Consider the following 21,672-nt stretch of genomic DNA (forward strand, 5'->3'; position numbering starts at 1 on the left):
CCCCAGGATGCTTTCACAACAGTTTCAGATTTTCTGGCCCCTTGGTTTTTGATTGATTGATGTTTAACGTGTCTCTCTCAAGAATATTCACTCATATAGAGATGCCACCACCTGCCAGTGGAGAGCTGCAAATTTTTGTTCTTTACTCTTCACTTAGAGCCATTGAGCAGTGAGGGGTCTTTTTTGTGCCAGCACCTACTGCGACACAGGTCCTCCGTTTATACAGTCTCATCCAAAGGACCAGGTTCCACTTCCCACAGTGGGATTTGAACCCTCGACGTAAGGATCAATTCCTTATCTTGTTTTTTTTATTTATACAAAATTTTATTCACATAAAGTGAATCGGATCGGGCAGCAGGCAAAGCCTACTTTAGCCCTCTCCCTACAAGGTCAAGATGAACACACAATATATAGGTATGAAACTAAATAGACAAACATAGTAACAAAGAAACAAGAAAAAAAACAAGAGGCCCACGGGCCTTATAGGTCACCTGAGTATTGTGTAACAACTTTCAAACAATTAAATTTGGTTCGTGATTTAAACCAGAGGCCATGAAATTCACAATTTACAATTTTGAAAGAGGCACCATTGCTTATCATAATTATTAACTTAGCATGCTTACTCAAATTACTTAATACCCAGAGGTAGATCAGAGTAACAAAGAGAAAATGCACTTCCACTTTATACCCAGTTGTGCACCTCACCCTAAAGGAACCACTGACCCATGGGCCACATACATGTTTTTCAAAATTTTGCAAATTTTATCATAAAATAGTTGATTAATACCAAAGAGCAGATTTCAAAGCATTAATTTATTTTCAGACTATGTAACCCCCCTCCCCCTCTGACCCTGGGGGCATAAAAAAACCAGTTTGCTAGATGCACCTTTCTTCATCATAAATATATATATACTTGGATCATTGGCATAAAACCCAGAAGCAAAGGAAAATATTTTAAAAGAATTAATGTATTTTTACTATATAATCAATAGAGCCCTGCCCTAACACCAGAACCCCTAACCCTGGGGCCATAAAATTCACAATTTTGTAGGAGGCACTCTTGCTTATCATAACTATGTACTTAATTAGTTTATTTAATACACAGAAGCAGAGAAGAAGATTTTCAAAGAATAAATGCATTTTCACTATATAATCAATATAGCCCCGCCCTAACACCAGAACCCCTGACCCTGGCGCCATAAAATTCACAATTTTGTAGGAAGGCACTCTAGAGCCCTGCCCTCATCATAACTATGTACTTATGTGTTAGTTTATTTGATACCCAGGAGCAGAGAAGAGAAGAAGATTGCATTTTCATAAGAAATAATGCATTTTCACTATATAATCTACATTCATGCCAACAGTTTGCCTGCTTGATGAGCCCTGCCCTGGCACACACCAGAACCGGTTTTTGATTTCCGGTGTTACCATGGTTACTAAAAATGATTTTCTGTGAAATTCCTGGGGCCATAAAATTCACAAATTTGGAAGAGGCACTTATGCTTATCGGTTTTTAATTTTGATGAACGGTGTTAACTATGTGCTTAGTTACTATATTTAATATAACTTGGCACACAAGTAGAGCAGAGAAGAAGATGGTTACTAAAACTAGAATTTTCTGTGAAAAAGAAATAATGCATTTTGGCACACTATATAATCTAGAATAGTGCATCGGTTTTTGATTTCGATGAACGGTGTTGCCATGGTTACCGAATTTTCTGTGAAATTCCTAAAAACGCACTACAGTTTTGGTCTGATTTCAATATAACTTGGCACACAAGTAGACTACACCTGACCCTGGTGTTGCCCATGAATTTTCACAATTTTGGATTTCAATATAACTTGGCACACAAGTAGACTACACTAAGATACATAGAAATGCATCATTACATTCATGAAATTCCTTTAAAACCAACATTTCAATATTTGGCACACTGTTTGATGTCCGATGAACGGTGTTGCCATGGTAAAAAAGAAGATTTTTTACTCCTTCTAAGATTTCAATATAATTGCAGATAATTTTATCGGTTTTTGATTTTGATGAACGGTGTTTGTTACTAAAAATAGAATTTTCCCCACTCCTTCTACAGTTTTGGTCTGATTTCAATATAACTTGGCACACAAGTAGACTACACTAAGATACATAGAATAGTGCATCGGTTTTTGATTTCGATGAACGGTGTTGCCATGGTTACTAAAAATAGAATTTTCTGTGAAATTCACAATTGTTGTTCAATATAACTTGGCACACCTACCACCCATAGATGCTGTATAGAAATTGGTTTTTAATTTTGAGAACGGTGTTGCCATGGTTACTAAAAATAGAATTTTCTGTGAAATTCTTTAAAAACGCTACTCCTTCTACAGATTTCAATATAAGAAGAAGCTGAAAAATGTTCAAATGTTAACACACGACACACGACGCACACAAGTAGACTACACAAAGATGCATAAAATAGTGCGGATAGCAATACTCAGTGGTTTTGGTGACCTAAAAAGAGTACAGAGAGAAAAAAAATACAATGTAGTACCGGTTAAAAAGTGTTGGCATAAGTACCGGGTAACATACATGACAGTGTCAAATATCTGGTAAAACGTTTGGTTGCTGCGATGAAAGTATGTACTGCTTCAAATATTTGAATATTAATACCTAGTCCATGATTGGGAATTTGGGACTACCATACAAAAATAATTCAAGTACATAAATTTGATCACAATAAATATTTTGGATTGTTTGGAAAAGTACATTTCTCGGAGAGGGATATTTTGGACAAGCAAAAAAAATAATGATGAGCATCTTCAACAGTCAATACAATATTCACACATTGGTGTTTCTGATAAAAATTGGTTATATAAGCCTGCCTTTAAATTACTTGCATTATTATCCTTATCTTGTGACTCAAGAGCAGACACTCCAACCACTGCACCCCGTGGAAGACCCGTTGTTTTTGAGAAGAGGATTTTTTAATGACCACACCCTAATTTTATCCTTTCATGATAATCACCCCTTATAAGGGGGCTTGGTCCATCATTTGACAATTTAAACTCCCCTTCATCAAAGGATGCTTTGTGCGAACTTTAATTCTTGAACAGAAAGAAATGTGAAAAGTGTACAGAGGGATGGATGGACATACACATGATCAGAAAAGCAAGAGCTTTCAGTTCTGAGCTGAAAGGCTGCTTTTTTAATATAGGTATATATAAAAAGAACACTAAATGTTCAACATTCTTTTAATGACTAAAAATACTCATATTTGTGTGAAAATTGAATTTTTTTTTTGACAATGCTTTGATATTTTTTGGGGCAATTAAAAAGTACAAAACTTCAATTCAACATTGCCCTAATATCAAGCTTAAACAAGATTTTTTAAAAAATTGTCAGTTCAAAACAAATTGTGTTCATCATTTCCTTGCCCAGGAATCTGTCTAGTTTTCCACTGTCTTATTATATGCATACAAAATGAAAAGATGAATGGAAAGTTGTGAAAAGGACACTGAATCACATATCTTTCTATGAACAGAACATTAAGACATCTTCAGATACTATATACACAACCATTAATGATTTCAGCTGCCTTGCTGTAATAAATGAGTCCATTTTGAGTATCGGCCCTGACAGTCTTGATCGATTGGTCCGCGGATCTCAGTACTGGAAGCTTCTCTTTGTCTTGATGTCCTCCAGTAGCTGCTGTAATTCTTCATCCTCAAATCGACCCTCCAAACTGTCAAAGGTTAAAGGTTAAATTAATGATGTGTTACATTAAATCTTGCTATACTTAAGGGAAATTAAAAGATCTGGGAATTGCTTGTATTTTATACGTAAATGATGTACCATAATCAATGATAGATATCAAAGCTAAATAAATTTATATGTATATCAATTACAGATGAAAAAACATAAATTGTAGATATAAAATTATGCATATATGTATCAATGATAGATTTATCATAGCAAGATATATACATGTATTTAACATTGCATAATGATTTGATGGAATTTAAACCTAAAATGAATTTGCAGAATTTTGACCTCGCAAAATTTAACATATCTGGTGTATTATTGCTTGGCATCAAACTGAAGGTGTCTCAATATCACATTGATAATGATATATGTGAACATGTCTATAAATAAACACGAGCTAGTGGGCGTGTCACTGACCTTGGGATCAATGACTTGGCTTCCTCTGCGTTGTCTGGACAGAGATTGGCCAGGGCTGCCAACTCAAACTTGTGTAACTTCTTCTGCATCAACACACTGTAAATAAAAATCAGCTGTAAATACTGTGTAACTATATGTCACCATCTACTCTTAAATTGTCATAGTCTGTGGTTGATCTATCTAATGATTATTACTTATTCTATGCAAAGGGGGACAATTCTTAAACAGACTGTGTTCCATATTGAATTGGTATATGTATTTTGATTATTCCCCCCATGTAAGATATGCTTACATGTTAATTACTGCTACTTTATTTTTACATAATTACAACATTTTAGAAAATTTATAAAGATACAGGTCATCCTGACTTAACAGCTTTCATTCTACAGCCTTATTCTTCACTATCAGTAAGAAAACAGAGCAATAAGACAATCTGCATATCTAATGATTCCTAATGATTCCCATTTTTCTAAATCAACTTTACGTCTTTAGATGTTCACAGATTGATAAAATATAACTTTATATTAATATAATTATGTTTAGATTTTGTACAATACAACAGGTTCTGACATCACACCTCCTAATAGCTGATATGGTCTCTCTGTTCTTGAATTTGGAGAATCGACTCGTGTAGTTCAGGGTTTTCATGAACACCTCAGACAATTCCTGTTCCTCCTCTGCGCTCTCGTTCTGGGTTTTTCTACAAAGCATCAAACAAAGGTACACGTTATAAGAATACAAAACTGCATTACTTGACAAATATCTATTACATATTCTCTTACCCACTCAATGACTCAATCAGAAGAGCTAAGTTCCATCAATAAAATTCCTCAAATTTATTAATGGCACTTTCTGCCTTCAATATTAAAAAAAATATATGAAATTCTGATCATTATCCAGAAGCATGATCTCCAAAGGTCAATTTGATATTTTTAAAATTTAAATCGATATATGGCATTAATGAAATAGTTAACACCTCTATTAAATCTTCCTGACTGTGACTTACCTGTGTTCTAACAGCATCTGTACTTCTGATATCAAAAGAGTCTCTGCATTTTCAAATTCTGGAAACAGTGTCATATTATCATTATTACAAAATATGGATTTGGTACTTAGGCATGGATCAGTGAAACAAAATTTACACATACCTCTGACGTCACTGTGACAAACTAAGCACTAGGGCTGTGTATTGAGCAAAACATTTCGATACAATACGATACAATATTTTTTAAAGCGATATGATATATTGGATTCACAATTCAAAAAGGTCTTTTAAAGTCATTAAATGCATGAATTTCATAAAAACTAAGTGTTTTATAATCTATTTCAAAGTTCTTGCCTCAATGCTACTACATTTTAATAACACTTCAAATTAAAACTTTTAATGACTGAAAAATCAGCATGTTATAATAAAATTATCTATGTATTTTGTAATAATCATATAAGTTGTGCTATGTCCTTAATGATTATATTTTATTGGTCAGTTTTAATTTTTAAAAATGTAATATACTGTTTAGTGATTAAAATTCCCATCTTTTTCACAGAATTAGAAGAAAAATGTCTACCCGATACGTATTGGAAGTTATTTTTCGATACGATATGATTCTTGAATATCGATACGTATCAATATATCGATATATTGATACAGCCCTACTAAGCACCAGTACGTTTTATTTAATTTGGAACAATTTCAAATTGTCTAACTTTTTTGGAATTGGTAGGAAGCACAATATGCTATTTTCAATGCTGATGAGGTAAAGGTATGCACATATTCCACAGAATCAATAACCTTAGATATCATCAGCAGATCATTTCAAGGATACATAACACAAACAAAAACTTGATGCATGGATTTATATATACCAGGTACATATTTTGAATGAACCAGATCAATTATCATGTGATCCAGAACTGCAGAGTTCTTGAAATCTTTCGGTCCTGTTGGCAAGATCAATAAAAACAACCAAGGACCGATAACTTTACGTTCTGTGTCAGTCCAAATGACCGGCAGATGTTGAGAAAGCAACTTGCGAAAATATGACTAAATTTCGTACGAATTCCCTGTAACCGACCGATCATAATTTGTTAAAACGCTTTTCAGTATCTCGTAATGGCTTCTTCGATGAACGCAAGTACCAAACTATGATTGATTAATTGTTTAAACAAGTTTTTGACAGCGATAAGGTATTAGCCAGGTGAGAAAATCAAACTAAATTTAAAACTTATGAAGAAAATCGACCTCCCACAAGAATTAAATCAAATTTGTTATACGATGATCAAATTCGCATGAAGTAGGCAGTGTGTATTGACGGAGGGTGCAAAATGTAATGATAATGAAATTCAAATACAGTTTTAATCTTTCTTAAAATTATATTTAATTATTTTGTTGGACTGATAGAAATCTGTCTGGACCGATAAACTTCCTATGGCAGTCAGTCCAAATGACTGAAAGTGGAAAAAAGATTTCAAGAACTCTGGAACTGGTCTTCTTTATTATTTTATTCCAAGGAGTAACTGTTTTAAATGTTGTATATAGGCTATAGCCCCAAAACTGTTAGAACTTTGATTGCAGTTGCATGGAAAAGGAGTGATTTTTTGTCCCCGCTGAAAGAGGGGTTTTCCAATTTCAGTCTGTCTATCTGTAGTTCTGTCTGTCTGCAACACTTTCTTTTCCAAGCCCTAGAGCTTTTCTAATAAAAATTTTACAACCAAAAAAAAAAAATCCCCATGGTCTAAGGAAGATCCTTACTGATTCATAAATTCAAAAAATCTGTTTCAACATATTTGTTTCTGTTCAAAATTTGGAGAAGCCTTTGGGTTTTTGCAATGATATTATATACCCCAACTACCTATGGCCTAAGGAAGACTCCTGTTTATGTTTTGGTCAAAGGTCAAGGTCATAACTTCATACTTTCTGAGTGTGTGCAAAACATTTATTCCGGGCAATATCTCAAGAAGCTTTAGTTTTTAAAATTAAATCTTATTCCATAACTCCCTATGGCCCCTACTACCCTCTTCTTGTTCATGAATTGTCTTTAGATGAGATTAAAGTTGAAAAAAAAATACCACTCATTCACTGCATAAAAGAGCGATTTACTGCAAATCCTGAGAAATGCCATCGTTGCAAGCCACAAGTTTTGTGTCCATTCAAATGGACACAAAACCCCTGGCTTGCGATAATTAAGAAATGCAAATTAACAAATGTTATTTTGATCAAGTAGCTAAACAAAGCAGCTAGCTACTTCAGGTAGGTAAATAAAGTTATGTAGGTGATTTAAGCCACGAAGCTAAATCTAGTGATTGTATTAGATCTTCTTCTGCTGTAAGTGCATCCCTCGATATTCGAGTATACTCGCACTATGGTTTAAAAGGCGCAATCGTGACACACAGGGCGCTGTATTTACAATTAAAAACAAGGTATTTACAGGAACTGTACTGTTGCCAGGCTCTGCTTGAAGGCTTCAAGCGAGTTTACCTGGGACACTGCAGCTGGAAGCGTGTTCCAAAGCCTGATGCTGCTTGTGAAGAAGGAGTACTGATAGGCTTGTAATCTGGCATGTGGGATGATAACTTTTTATATGGCCTCGGGTGCAACTGCCAGTGGGTATCAGGTACTCTGATGGTGGGATGTCAACAAGACAGTGATGAATCCTGTAGAGCATGATGACCTTTGCTCTTTTTCTGCGGAGTTTCAGAGTGTCCCATGAAAGTGCGTTCAGCATAGTTGATACGCTACTTGTGCGATGGTATATTCCAGTCACAAATCTAGCAGCACGTCGTTGTACCATCTCAACCGCATTGATGTTACGAGCAGTGTGGGGGTCCCAGACTGTAGATGTGTACTCTAGGGTAGGGTGGACATAGGTCTTGTAAGCCTGCTCCTTAGTCTCCTTGTTACACATATTGATGTTTCGTCTGAGAAAGGCTAAGGTCTGATTCGCCTTTTTGGTGACACTGTCAATGTGGGTGTTCCAAGACAGTTTCCTATTGATGGTCACTCCTAGGTACTTAGCGTTGTTAACATGCTGCAGGGTGTGGCCTTGGATGGTGTAGCCATATTGGACTGGATTGCGCCTATTGGAGATGGTAATGACCTCTAACTTCTCTGGATGGAATTGCATGAGCCATCTCCTCTCCCACTCTTGGAGTTTCTGTAGGTCCTCCTGTAGGGCTTTACAGTCGTCGATGGACTTAATCCTCCGGTAGACAAGACAGTCGTCTGCGAACAAGCGGGATTGGGACTGGATACAGGCTGGCATGTCGTTGATGTACACCAGGAAGAGTAAGGGGCCAAGGACTGTTCCCTGGGGCACTTCTGATGTGACAGGACACTTACTGGAGGAGGAGCCGTCTAGTACCACTTCCTGTGTGCGATCTGAGAGGAAGTCCTGAATCCAGTTCAACAATTTACCTCGTACTCCAACATGGTGTAGTTTATGGAGGAGGCGCCTGTGTGGGACTTTATCGAACGCCTTGTGTGTCCAGAAGGATGGCATCGGTTTGCTCTCCCATGTTGAGGTCAGAAGCAAGGTCATTTATGGTCAGGATGAGTTGTGTTTCAGTGGAACGTCGTTTTCGAAAACCATGCTGTGAATCTGATAATACATTATGGTCATCCAGGTGTGTAATAATAGAGCTATGTATAATATGTTCGGCAATCTTGCAGCAAATTGAAGTGAGGGAGATTGGACGGTAGTTTGAAGGCTGGCTGCGGTCTCCTTTCTTGAAGATTTAGGAAACTTGACACTAAAGGTCCATGAATGTACCACAGGCACCTGAATTTTTATCTATGAGTCGCTCAATAAGCCAAATATCGAAAAATTCTACTCGCTCTACATATAAATACACTTATTTGTATATTATAGCTGCAGATCTGTAGCTCTCCGAAAAAAAAAATTATTGATAGACCGGAGAGCTATCAGAGAACCCATTGAAAAAACTGTATATTTATTGCGCACAAAAAAATGCGCTCGGTTCTCGATTTATTTCTCCATGTTTTTAAAGCTGTAATCTCAAAATATTACGAAACGTGTGTTCCTAACATATTCTTTGACTTTTTCCACAACAAAACATTACTCATTATTGTTGTTTTTTGTCCTCCTGGCCCTGATATTGCTAATCATTGAACATTTCGCTTATTTATACTGCCATTTTGGTTTCAAAGATAATTCGGTCCAATATGCTTCGTTCAGATGTCAACTAAGAGAGAACTTGACAGGTAGGTAAATAAAGAGGAGAGAGTAATTTTTTGAAATCTTCCGTTTTTTGCAATTGAGGTAAGAATTTGGAAAAATTAATCAAGAATCGAGCGCACTTTTTTTTGCGCAATAAATATACAGTTTTTTCAATGGGTGGCACTGTAGCTCTCTGGTCTATCAATATACATTTTTTTCGGAGAGCTACAGATCTGCAGCTAATTTGTATATAGAGGGGGGTAGAATTTTTCAATATTTGGCTTATTGGGCGTCTGACTGATAAAAATTCAGGTAGGCCACAGGGACTTGCTCCCGGCGTGTAATAATTCTTTATTAAAAAAATCATATACCGTAATAATAAAACTACACAAGGGAGGACGCCATTTTGGACCCCTTCCTCGATCAACCTCTTATATCGTTATATTTTGCCGTATTTTACTGACTCACTGCCAAAAATCTTTCAAGAAATGATTATTCTAAGACCTTATGCTGAAATTTCCCCCTTGGAGCCTCTTGAAAACACATTCATGAAAAAATAATCCAAACTCTCTCGATAGGACAGTTGGTATGGACAGAAAGCGAAAGTAACCTCAGCGTTTTACATTCGAATACGGAATTAGAACGCGGTTTTTTCAAATTTACAATTAGCAGTTGTTTTAAATATGGAAAAAAGAGGTAACCGAATGTGTTTTCACTTTCTGCACACATACCAACTGTCCTATCAAGCGAGTTTGAATTATTTTTAGTCTGAAATGTGTATTGAAGAGGCTCCATCTCTGCTTTGGGGTTTTTTCAACCTAAGGTCTTAGTATAAATCATTTAGTCAAAGATCCTTTTTGTCTGAGTTTTAAAATAAGAAAATATAACGAAAAAAGTTGAAGCGAGGAAGGGGCTAAATAAAGCTACCCCTTGTGTAGTTTTATTATTACGGTAATATGATTTTTTAATAAATATTACACGCCGGGAGCAAGTCCCTGTGGGTAGGCCATAAACAATCGCATGTGCACCTCTTCGATTTTCCCGTCTCCAGATTGAGTTACTAATCAAGATATTCTGTAAAATTTTCCGTACTAATAAATCTTAATTCGGTCACATTCATTACCCTTAGGAAACTGTAATTCTGCGGCATCTTCCTCCGGTGCCTCTGTCACATTTTGAGGACCACTAGATCCAGACGCCATGATGTTGCAATTCTCAATCAAACAGGCGCTTGAATTTAAATACCAAAAACGGTATACAGTGGATTCGTGCCCAAAGGGACTATGGGTACCAACTTTAGTCCCATACTATTTGACACGGTATGATAATTTTATAAGTAAGTCAAGTAAAATTTTATTTATAGTCGGCATGTTTATACAGTATAACAGATTAATTTAGCTGTGATAGCTCTTTAACCGACTTTAACATGTTTACACAAAGATAAAAGTTAGTAAAATATATAGGCCTACAGAGGTAAAAAGAAGCATAATTTAGATGAACCATTGTACGTGTACTAGCAATTACAAAAAAAGACTGAAATTTAAAAAAAAAAGCAGAGCATAAATTGTAATGCACATATCCCAGCATGTAAGTAAGTTGTACAAAATATTTCAATTTGGGCCCAGATTTTATATATATAAGGCATCACAAGTATCACAAGTATGAAGAACTCACTTAATTGACTTGTAAACAGTCTTAAAATCTGAACGCTCAAATGAAGTGATTTCAGCCTATATTTTTAAAGTTCATGTATATATATTCACTAATATCTTTTATTAAAACATCTCGGAGTTTAATTTTCAGTGCTTTATTGAATACACTTTGATTATGCCAAACGCAGTAAATGCACTTTGGATATGGAACCCCGCCACTCTCCTTTCCTTTAATTTATACCCTAGCAACAGATTTGGAGGGAATAGAGAAATGCAATCATGTCTCTGTGTAACAGAGACAATTGTGTGCATCTATTGGGGATGGAACCCGAGGCTCTGGCTTGCCATTCCAGTGCTCTACCGACTGAGCTAAATGCTTAATCCCCAAGCAAGTATAGAATACGGTGTATTTTACACTAAGTTAACTACTCGTGTCCCCCTCCAGAAAATGAGGTGTCCTCAACCCTTTCGGTTGTGCCGACTAGGGCTGTGTATTGAGCCAAAAATTTCGATACGATACGATACAATATTTCTTAAAGCGATATGCGATATATTGGATTCTAAAACAAGTCCATCGAAAAAGGCTTATAAATCATTTTAATGCATAATTTTCATAACAACTAAGTGTTTTATTACCCATTTAAAGTTCTTGTCTCATTGACATTACAAATAACACTTCAAATGAAAACTTTTTATGACATTAAAATCAACATGTTCAAATTCAATTGTCTTTGTATTTTGTAACAGTTATAAAAACTGTGTCATTTCCTTACAAATTATATTATCATTGAACAGTTTTATTTCAAAAAGGTGAAATATAATCTTTGGTGATTGAAATTCCCATCTTTTTAACAGAATTAGAAGAAAAACTATTTGTCCGATACGTATTGGAAGTTATTTTTCGATACGATATTTTTCTTGAATATCGATACGTATCGATATATCGATATATTGATACAGCCCTAGTGCCGACGCCTTTGGGGCGAAGTTCTGGGGACAGTCACTCTCACCCGCCAGAGAACACCCGGGTCCCAATGCAACATGGGCGCCTAGTGTAACAGAGACTGCTGGGGATTGAACCCGAGGCTGTGGCTTGCTAGTCCAGTGCTCTACCAATGGAGCTAAAGGGTTAACCGACTAGCCCAAGCTAGCAGAATGCCGTGTATCTTACACTACTACATTTGTAGTATTTGTTTGTGGGTTATATGTCCTCTGCGGAACGGAAGTAACTTAATTTGCATTGGGATCGAGATGCTGAATGCTGTCTTAATAAATTATATGCTCTTTGCCCTGGGATGCTCCATTTGTGGCACCCTTGTTTAAATCTTGGTGTGACACACTTAAATCATTTTTTCTTATTCACCGAGTCTGCATTCTGTCATGCTTTACACATTGTCAAAGGTTATCCATAATGTACAATTTCAAACTTAAGGTTCATTTATTAAACCCTTCCGAGGGCTCATTCATATAAAATGTGTCCTTATAATTCTCATGATTTTCCAAAAGAAATGTATTTGTTTAGTAAAATAGAAAGAATAATGGCATAGCGTGCAGGGCAAAATTGAACAAAAACGATATATACTTCAACTTGACAAATTTATAAAGGATTTTTAATACTAGTCATTTATACTATATGTCATTAACAATTATCTCTCTTATCAGAGTATCGATGAACCTTAAAAAGAGAGAAGCTTAATTTCGATCTCTTTTTTTGTATCAGTCGGAACGAATATTTACACATGTGAAACGAAAAAATAAGAAAAAAGCTTAAATAAACATTGAGACTCGAGTAAGTCTACAGAATTCTTTAAATGATTTTAATTTCTCAGTATTGATTACAGATACATTGTACATGTATCTGGGTTAAATTTTTTGCACCCAATAGTCTTGCACACGAGAAGTAAATTGTATTGATGACAAAATTGCCTCGATACCAAGCATTACTTTAATTTGTCTTTACGACCGATATACCTAGGTCAAGGTCAAGAGGTCAAATTTGGTGGTACCCAAAGAAAGGTCTTGGTACAAGGAATACACCTGTGAAATATGAAAACCACCCACTCAAAAGTTATGGCCGAGGTTAAAGTATTTGTGGACAAACAAATTAACAGACAGACAGACAAGGCAAAAACTGTACAGCCCCGAATCTTCGATTACGGGGGCATAAAAAATAATGTTACAAAGTATGATTTTATCAGAAAAAATAGAAAGCCTTAGCTCCAACCGTTCAAAAATATTACCAAGGTTCAGTGCTATGTCTTTTATAGTTTATTTTTCAAAAGTAGGTCCACCTCGAAAGTCAGGGGTTCGAAATTGCCGATATATTCAAAGGCAAAGTCTTGTCACAAGGAATGGACCTGTGAAATAAAAGCTCTGCACTAACCATTCAAAAATAATGGCCAATATTGATATTCGTCACAAGTAGATCAAAATTGATCTTAGGTCAAGGTCAGTTGGTTTAAATTGAGGGATGCTTTTATCACATGTGAAATATGAAAGCTCTGGCCTTTACTGTTTAAAAGGCAAGGTCAAGAGTAAAGTCTTTTAAATTAAGGTGCTTGGGCACAGATTTGAACTTGATATTTTCTCAAATTTTCTATATAGTATCACGACATGTATTGCAATTAATAGATTTATTAATAGAATTATAAAAAGAACCCACTTATTTCATCTGGAAATTATTGGGACCAGGAATTTCTGGAAGCCTTTGATTATTACATCCTTGCTCTTTCACAAATTTTAATTTTATCCTTAATATTTAAGAAAAGTAGCAATGTTGTTGTGTATTAATGAAAAATATTACATCTATAATATCCAGAAAAATCAGAGTAGAAATGTTCGAAATCAAAACCCACTCACTAGTATCGTCAGCCCGTGCTCAGAACTGTGTACAGAGTTTAACAAATTGAATACACCCGTGTTTGTAAACAGGGCACGAGTTCTCTTATTGTTAATGTTTACGATTTACAGGATGTGTTTAATTGTTACACTCTGCACGATTTCTGTCAGTTTTCCCACTTCTTCTTTGAATTTTTTGGATTATAGCTTTAATATTTTTCATTAATACAAAACAAAATTTCTACTTTTCTTCAGTATTTAAGGATAAAAATAAATTTGTGAAAGTGCAAGGATGTGACAATCAAACGCGCCCAGAAAATCGAAGTTTTAATAACTTCGAGATAAAATAAGATCTTTTTTATTAGGGCTGGGCAATAATATCGATATTTCAATATATTGCAATACAATGACAAAAAATATCGTATCGCAATACGATTTTGTAATATCGATATATTGGCAATATTAATGGATTAAGGAATTTTGTCATTAATTGTAAAAATGGACTAATGAAAGTTTGTTATTAAGCCAAACAGTAAGTCAGAAGTTGTTTTGTGGTAACATTTCAGAGCATAACTTAAGTGAAATCAACAAGATTTTTTTTTTCGTTTTGGTTACTTATTAAAGTTATGTACATTCTGCATGTAAATTAAAGTAAATATAGTAAGAAAATGCTATTTTTATCAATTGAAAATATTGCAATACATATCGCAATACAGTTTAAAATATCGCAATATATCGCAATACGAAATCTGGGGCCAATACCCAGCCCTATTTTTTATAGTTTGATATGCAATGCTATAGCAACATATAAGTCATGAAATTATACAGAAAATTTGAGAAAATATTAACTTCAAATCTGTATCCAAGCACCTTTGAAAGCCCGAGCTTGTCAAAAAGAGAAATCAAATCTTATCCTTCCTATAATTTTTGAAGGTTGGCACTTTCTTATTTCACAGTAGTCCGAAATATCTGACGATTTCCAGCCTTTTTCACGATTTTGATATTTTACGTGCCAGGCACATTAAATATCAAATTCATAAACAAAAACAAAAAGCCTGGAAACGTCAGATATTTCGGACTAATTTCACAGATGTTTTCGAATATATAAATTGACCTTTTTACCTTGAGCTTAGTGTTTGACCCAAATGTTGCACTTTTCAAAAATTTTAAACCTGGCCTTAACCACTGAATAATTAAAGATAGCGTTTTCATATTTCACCGCTAGGGGTTTCCTTCTGACAACACTTTTCTTTGAATACCAATAAATTTGACCTTGACCTTGGAGTTTGTCATATTTTCAACAACAAAAAAATTAATTTGGCTATTTATAACTTTTGAGCAGTTGGAGATAAAGCTTTCATATTTTACATGAATAATTCTTGTGAGAAGTCCTTCCTTTTGTATCATTGATTTTGATCTTGGAGTTTGACCCACTTTAAAAAATATTTAATTTGCCATAACTTTTGAAGAGTTGGTTCTTGGGCTTTTATATTTCAATCGCAGGTAATGTTATTTGATACAAGTCCTTTCTTTGGGTAACAATACGTTTGATCTTTTGACCTTGACCTTCGAGTGTGATTTGCAACATTGAGAAATTTTAATCTTCGCTATGTATGAGTTGTCATACGGGGGCATCAGTGTTTCACAAACACGTCATGTTAAACTTTTTATCATCAGTCCCGACAACTCGAACTTGTGGAAATAGTGATCTTGCTACAAAACTAAATATTCCCATTCTTTATTATAGTGAAAGTGTAAATAGAATAATTATTTTATTTTTTTTAAATCCGATGTTTATCACTTAATATGGAATAAAGATGAAAGATATTTTCAAATCTGTCTATATATTTCAATTAATTAATAACTCCTAACGTCCATGACATCACACAATTAAACCAACTCATGCATGAAAATTAAGCTACAAGAGCAGTGCGGTGAGTACCTGTACACAATAGCTATTTGTGCGGTGTAGTCGCAGAGAGAACACCAATAGAAGAGAATTCTGAGGAAAAGAAAAGTCTGCTTTCTAATGTAAGTAACTGGATATATATATTTGTTTATTACAGATGGAAGGTAGCAATCGATGGATTCTTACATGTATATCAGGACGTGCTTTACAAAGGGAACTATTGAACATATATGCCGCAGTTTCAAATAAATTTCCTCGACTCAGAACAAAAACTAGGTTCATATGAAGCAGATTAATTAAACGAAAAATGAAATAGTAGAAAAAATATACTAGTTATTTAGAAAATAAGTAAAATATTTTTATTAACAAATTAATTAAGCTATCTGGGGAATAGATTCGGTCATTTAAAATATTATGGAACATATTTTCACGAGTTCTGTAAATATGACATATCCATCAAAACACCATCGCTTAAATATTACCGGAATGTTGTGTTAGATTGTTTGATTTTCTGCTTAGTATGCGCTCTAAAGCTATAGAAACGAAAGGCATGGGTACCGCTTTTTTCACCATTGTGACGATTCCGATTTTCAACATCCAGTTTTAACCAGATCAGTTCAGCTGAAGTACTAAACGGATGGTAAGGAATTGTATTTATTTCCGTCATAGAATATGTAAACATTAAACAAAAGCACTTCCAACAAATAGATACCGAAAAGAAATGAAGTTTATGTTATTCTTTCAGTGAATCTATTTTTAAATATAAGCAATCATAAACAGCTGATTTTTTCAATGTTGCATCATCATTTGTTTACCTTTAGCAATGATTCCTCTGATTGTGTATACAGCGGTAGTGCGAATTCAAAAATACTTAGAGGAACACGAGGAAGTTGAATTTAATTAATTATCAAACTTATTTTTAAAAAATACATTTTTACATGGGGGGGCTATGCACTCCGCTTCAACACGTGATCGGTACTACTTTGGGAGCGGTTCATTCACAAATTTCCTTTGATCTATGATGAGTCATAGCGTAAGTGCTTGAGGTTTTTTCAGTTCATTTTACATGTGAACATGGTGAAAGGTCTTGCAGTTGTCTAGGTTACGCAGTAGGTGGTTTTTTTTGTGTTTTTTTTTTTATAATTTCCAATCAAACTGCCTCTCAATAATAATTATATAAGATTAAAAAAAATAAAATTATTTTATAATTTCTCAGAATTTCTTTAAGACATTACTTAAGATTTTAACATTTAAAGATTTTCTCCTTATCATGCTTATTGTGAATAGAGATTTGTATAGAAGAAAAAAAAATAATGCCACTTATTCAAAGTTATAAAATAAGAAAAAAATAGTATGAATTTTTAGAGGAATTCAATTTTGAATTTTAATTTTATATAAAGTTTAGATTTTTGGAAAATACATACATGTACAAACATGAAGAAGGAGTACAGGTTTCTGGAAAATACAAAACCGAAGATACATGAAGTTTGATGAGAAAACTATATGATTTTTAAACATGTGTTTTAGAAATAAACAAGCATGTACAAACTTTTTAAACATTTTTCTATTGCATTATTTTTATGTTGCCCTCCTCAAGAAACCTCTTGTTAAAAGTGCAAATTATTTTCTCTTTGTGAATCAATTTCTGACACATTCAGGGAGGAGGTACTATAAAAAGTTCAAAGATCACAGATTTTAATTTTGTGGAAAAGAATATCGGAAGTTGAATTTATTTATGAATTTATTTGATCCAATCTTAAAGCTTAAGCTGGAAAATATTTTTTTAGATAGCTAGCACAAGTAAATAAAGTATAATAATTAAACATGTTAATTAAATGCAAATATGAATCACTTCATAATAAAGGGTTGTTTAAAAAATAAAAGACTATTATTATGAGGAAATCAGCATTGATATTAAATAATAATAATAATGAATAAAAAGTTAAAAAAGAGATAATGATTTAAAATATATATGTGCCCTTATTCTATTGGCAAATACATCTGTTTATGTATTCCGTAGCTCTTGATTTTATTTAATATTTTTAACGTGATTTAATAAATGCTTTCCCATAATAAATTTTATATTTGCCTCATAATCATAGTATTGTCAATTAAAAGTGAACTTGGTTGAACTGAATTAAAACTGGTTAAATTATGAACATGAAGAAATTGGCCTTGGAAACACAGAGTTATTTTATATTCTGCACCTTTAAACATTTCTCTGTTCATTGCCCGGGCATTGAACTTACAATGTTACAATGTTACATAAGGCTTTAAAAGTTTGGTTTTTTTGCTTTCTTAATCCAGTTTACATAGATGTTGATCAGTAAAGCTCAAGTAAGTAAAATATAAAGTTTTAAACCAGATTTTTATTTCAGAATTTATTTATTTATTTATTTATTTATTTATTTATTTATTTATATATTTATTGCACAAAAAGATAAACTTTATCTTTTTGTGGGACCAAGTAGAAAGTAATGAAAGTATGTGGATATTTATAAAACGTATGTAGTAGCATGCATAGATAAAGAATTTACAAGCAAACCTATAATTAGAAACCCGAAAATAACTTAGAAATGTAAGCTAAAGCATGAGGGAATATAAAGAAAGTATTGATTATGGAATGTCATGTTTATTTAGAGTCATCATCCACATAGAAGTAATTATTACAAAAGTATTTAATTTTCATATCAATTGTAAGATAAAATTCCATATCTTTTGTATTTTTTACTTTATGTTCAGTATTCAATATAACCATGTGCCCGACTGCCCAAGATGCACACATTTTGTTGAAGGCTAACAGATTTGCACGTATCGACGCCCGACTGGACTTGTTTAAAATTCCAATTAATTAGAATTCATTAATTTGATTTATCTCTGCCAAGTCCACAAATGGTATTGGTAGCAAAGTGTTACAAAGAAGTTTTTATTGTTATTTTATGAGCTTAATGATATAATTTATGCATTATAACAACAACATGTTTATTCACCAATCAAGGGCCCACATGGGGCATGAACAATTATTACAAAATGATAACATTGATTACAATTCTATATTAAGGATAATGTAACATGACTTGTGATTAAGTTTGACATTGAGAAGTGCATCACCACACTGGATCAAAAGCATAGAAACCATAGAATGATAAAAGAAAACACAATTAAATAAAATTGATAGATATAAGGTAAAGAAAAAAAAAAAAAAAAAAAAAATCTTGTAGTAATGGCAGTACTCTAATATAAAATAGTGCAATTAATACAAAGGGCATTAGGGGATGATACCTCTACACAGCCAGTCTGGCAAACCTGTCCACAAGTATTGAAGTGGACAAGAAAAGAAAAAGGTAGAATTACAAGAAAAAAGAAGTTACAAGAAAAAGGTAGAATTTGTAAGCCTATAGATTTGAGATCAAAGTTTTGATGATCTAACCCCTGTCCACATTATTCAAAAAACAAATTTATAAAAGACAATTATATTTTCTCGGGCTAGAAGATTTTTGGCAGGGCTGACAATGTTTACCAGCAGTCAGCCTTGCATGTCTAGCTAAGTTTACAGTGAGTTTCAAACACTGTTTATGTTGAAATAAAATGTATTTAAATGCATTTTTATTTTTTAAGATATAAATTAAAATTGTGTGTTTGTAAGTGTGATGGAAAGTTTTAGTGCAAGAAGTGGGGGATTAATGGGTAATATGTTTGTACAATGCTTGTTGTCTTTTTATTTTTTGGTGAAATAATAGCATCAACATGATACATCAAAGATGCAAATTATAAAAAGTATTCTGATATTGACATTTTAAATCATTTCCTAGCCTGTTGTGGTATTTTATTTCCTTCTAAATCAAAAGATCCAGTATAATGTTGGTCGTGCCCACTGATCTGGTGTAGTCTCACGTATAAATCCCGGATTTTACTGGTTACTGTTGACAAAACCTAACCAATTATAGATCAAAAGTATACAAAAATAAATTGTCCTGTGGATATAATGTGAAATGAGAACAAATATTTCAAGGGATTTGGTAATATTTTTTAATGTGAAATTAACATTGGAGTCCGAGAAATTTTGATCATCTATAGGATTTTTGCATTCTCTTCACCTCAACACTAAATATGATGAGAAAACTCGATTTTTTACCTTGTCAAATGATTAATGGAGTTTGGATATGTATCTTTGTGTCCATCTGTCTGGGGGCAATTTTGTATAGAGATGACCTGTGAAACTTTTCATTATTTTTCAAACTTTTTAGAATTAATTTATTCCTTTGATCTACTGGCACTGCACCTGAGTATTTTCAGAATAATCTAGAGGAGTGAAATTCTCAACAAGACATAACCCTGATCTTTAACCAAGAAATTTTAATGAAGCTCATCAAGCTTATAATTTAAATGCACAGATTTCTTCAAGTCCAAGAATGTGTATGATCCTGTACCAAGGTCACTTGAACTAGGAAAAGGTCATCCAGAAATAAATAAATTATTTTTTTAGCCATAACTTTGAAATGGAGAAATGGTATAATTTTATACCTCAGATAAGGGTCCTTGAGGTTTGATAAAGTTTATGTCCTGGCCTTAAACCAGGTATTTAATAAACACCCTAGCCTTGGCCCTAACAGAAGCCAGTGACCAGAGGGGTAATGTCCCAGCATCACGATAACTTTGACAAAGTCTTGGTCACTGGACTTAAATTTTAAAGTCTTCTTCACTTGTTTATAATTTTAGAATGAAATAACTTACAAAGATTATATATCCCAAGGGCTGAATATAATATGACCATGAGAAAATTTTGAAGGTCTTGATTCTTTTTGTGTTATTTTACGCTGTAACTGTACACCCACATGTACATATACATCATTGGATGATATATCGCTTTACTTATCTTCCTGTTTTCTTGGTGCAGTCCTGATGCAGTATGTATTCTTTTCTTGCCAAAGAATAATGAATCATTGAATTCTCATTAATACATTATACTCAGGGATCAATATGTGATCTGGTGCAGTAATTATGCCGTACCGCCTTTTCCCGTTTCACTTCAGCACTTGAGTTTATGTCAGAAGAGCACGTCTGGGTTTTTCAGTAATCAGTGTGTGCTGCAATTTTCAAACAGCTTCTTCAAAATATCTTGGTTATAAAGTCAAGATCAATTGTGCTAGCTTCAAATCTCTGGGGGAAAAAAATGGCTACAATGAAGATTTACTCAGTATGTTTGATTTGCCATGGATTCACCAGTTCAGTGTGTAAATAAGTCTAACTTTAACGTGATATTCTGTGTCTATATTGAGTATTCCAGTCAGGTTGTGACAGAGTATTGTGTCTTGGATCTGGTCCACTCTTGGAACTTCTTTTTTGAGTTCTTGAACAAAACATCTGGCAAAGATATTGATATCTTTGTGATATGTTAGTCACATATATACAGCTGTATACCAGTATTGAGTAATTAATTAAGTATATTACTATTAGTATCCTTTTTCCTCCTTCACAGGGATATTTTTCTGGAAAATATTGTGTATAATTTATATCAGAACTATGTTTATTAACATGATAAAGGGGTTGTGTTAGTACTGGGTATGTATTGTTTGACACAGACTTTTCTGTTAATACATTGACCACAGTTAACATTAGGACTATAAGTGCTAACTATGAGGGTACATGCAAGTTTCGACACCATGTAATTCATGGACTCAATAACTCCACTCCAAGCCTCCAGCCCATGAATTACATGGTGCCTGCAAGTTTCACCAGCTGATGTGTTTAGCTGAATATGGATTTTGATAAGAATTAATAAATTATTTATGTTCTGTTACAGATTGAAATGACTCCATACCAGTCATGATGAAAGTCCAATGGAGGAAAATGCCAACATGAAGTGTGGATAATTTTGACAGCCGTAGTTATTTGGTGTTGTGTCAAAAAAAAAATCAAGGAGTGAAAGATTCAAGTGCC

At 33.8% G+C, this 21,672-nt stretch overlaps 1 protein-coding gene across 1 annotated transcript; it reads right to left on the reverse strand.

Moving 5' to 3' along the window:
- Positions 1–3,520: 3,520 nt before the first annotated feature.
- Positions 3,521–10,583, reverse strand: LOC134267245 (DNA-directed RNA polymerase II subunit RPB4-like). The gene is made up of 5 exons (XM_062749466.1): positions 10,457–10,583; positions 5,166–5,223; positions 4,737–4,859; positions 4,160–4,255; positions 3,521–3,722 (listed from the first exon to the last, which is right to left on the reverse strand). The coding sequence occupies exons 1-5, from the start codon at positions 10,533–10,535 to the stop codon at positions 3,644–3,646; spliced, it is 435 nt and encodes a 144-aa protein (XP_062605450.1). The 5' UTR covers positions 10,536–10,583; the 3' UTR covers positions 3,521–3,643.
- Positions 10,584–21,672: the final 11,089 nt, after the last annotated feature.

The sequence above is a fragment of the Saccostrea cucullata genome, unplaced genomic scaffold (genome assembly GCF_032062105.1).
Source record: "Saccostrea cucullata isolate Sc308-1 unplaced genomic scaffold, CSIRO_AGI_Scuc_v1 ctg1734, whole genome shotgun sequence".
In the NCBI taxonomy this organism is placed as follows: domain Eukaryota; kingdom Metazoa; phylum Mollusca; class Bivalvia; order Ostreida; family Ostreidae; genus Saccostrea; species Saccostrea cuccullata.

Excerpts from the sequence above, each read along its gene's own strand:
- LOC134267245 (XM_062749466.1), bottom strand. The coding sequence starts at position 10,535 with ATGGCGTCTGGATCTAGTGGTCCTCAAAATGTGACAGAGGCACCGGAG. Across the intron at positions 5,224-10,456 it reads AGAATTACAGTTTCCTAAGG|AATTTGAAAATGCAGAGACT; the intron begins GTAATGAATGTG and ends CACTGTTTCCAG. Across the intron at positions 4,860-5,165 it reads CAGATGCTGTTAGAACACAG|AAAAACCCAGAACGAGAGCG; the intron begins GTAAGTCACAGT and ends GATGCTTTGTAG.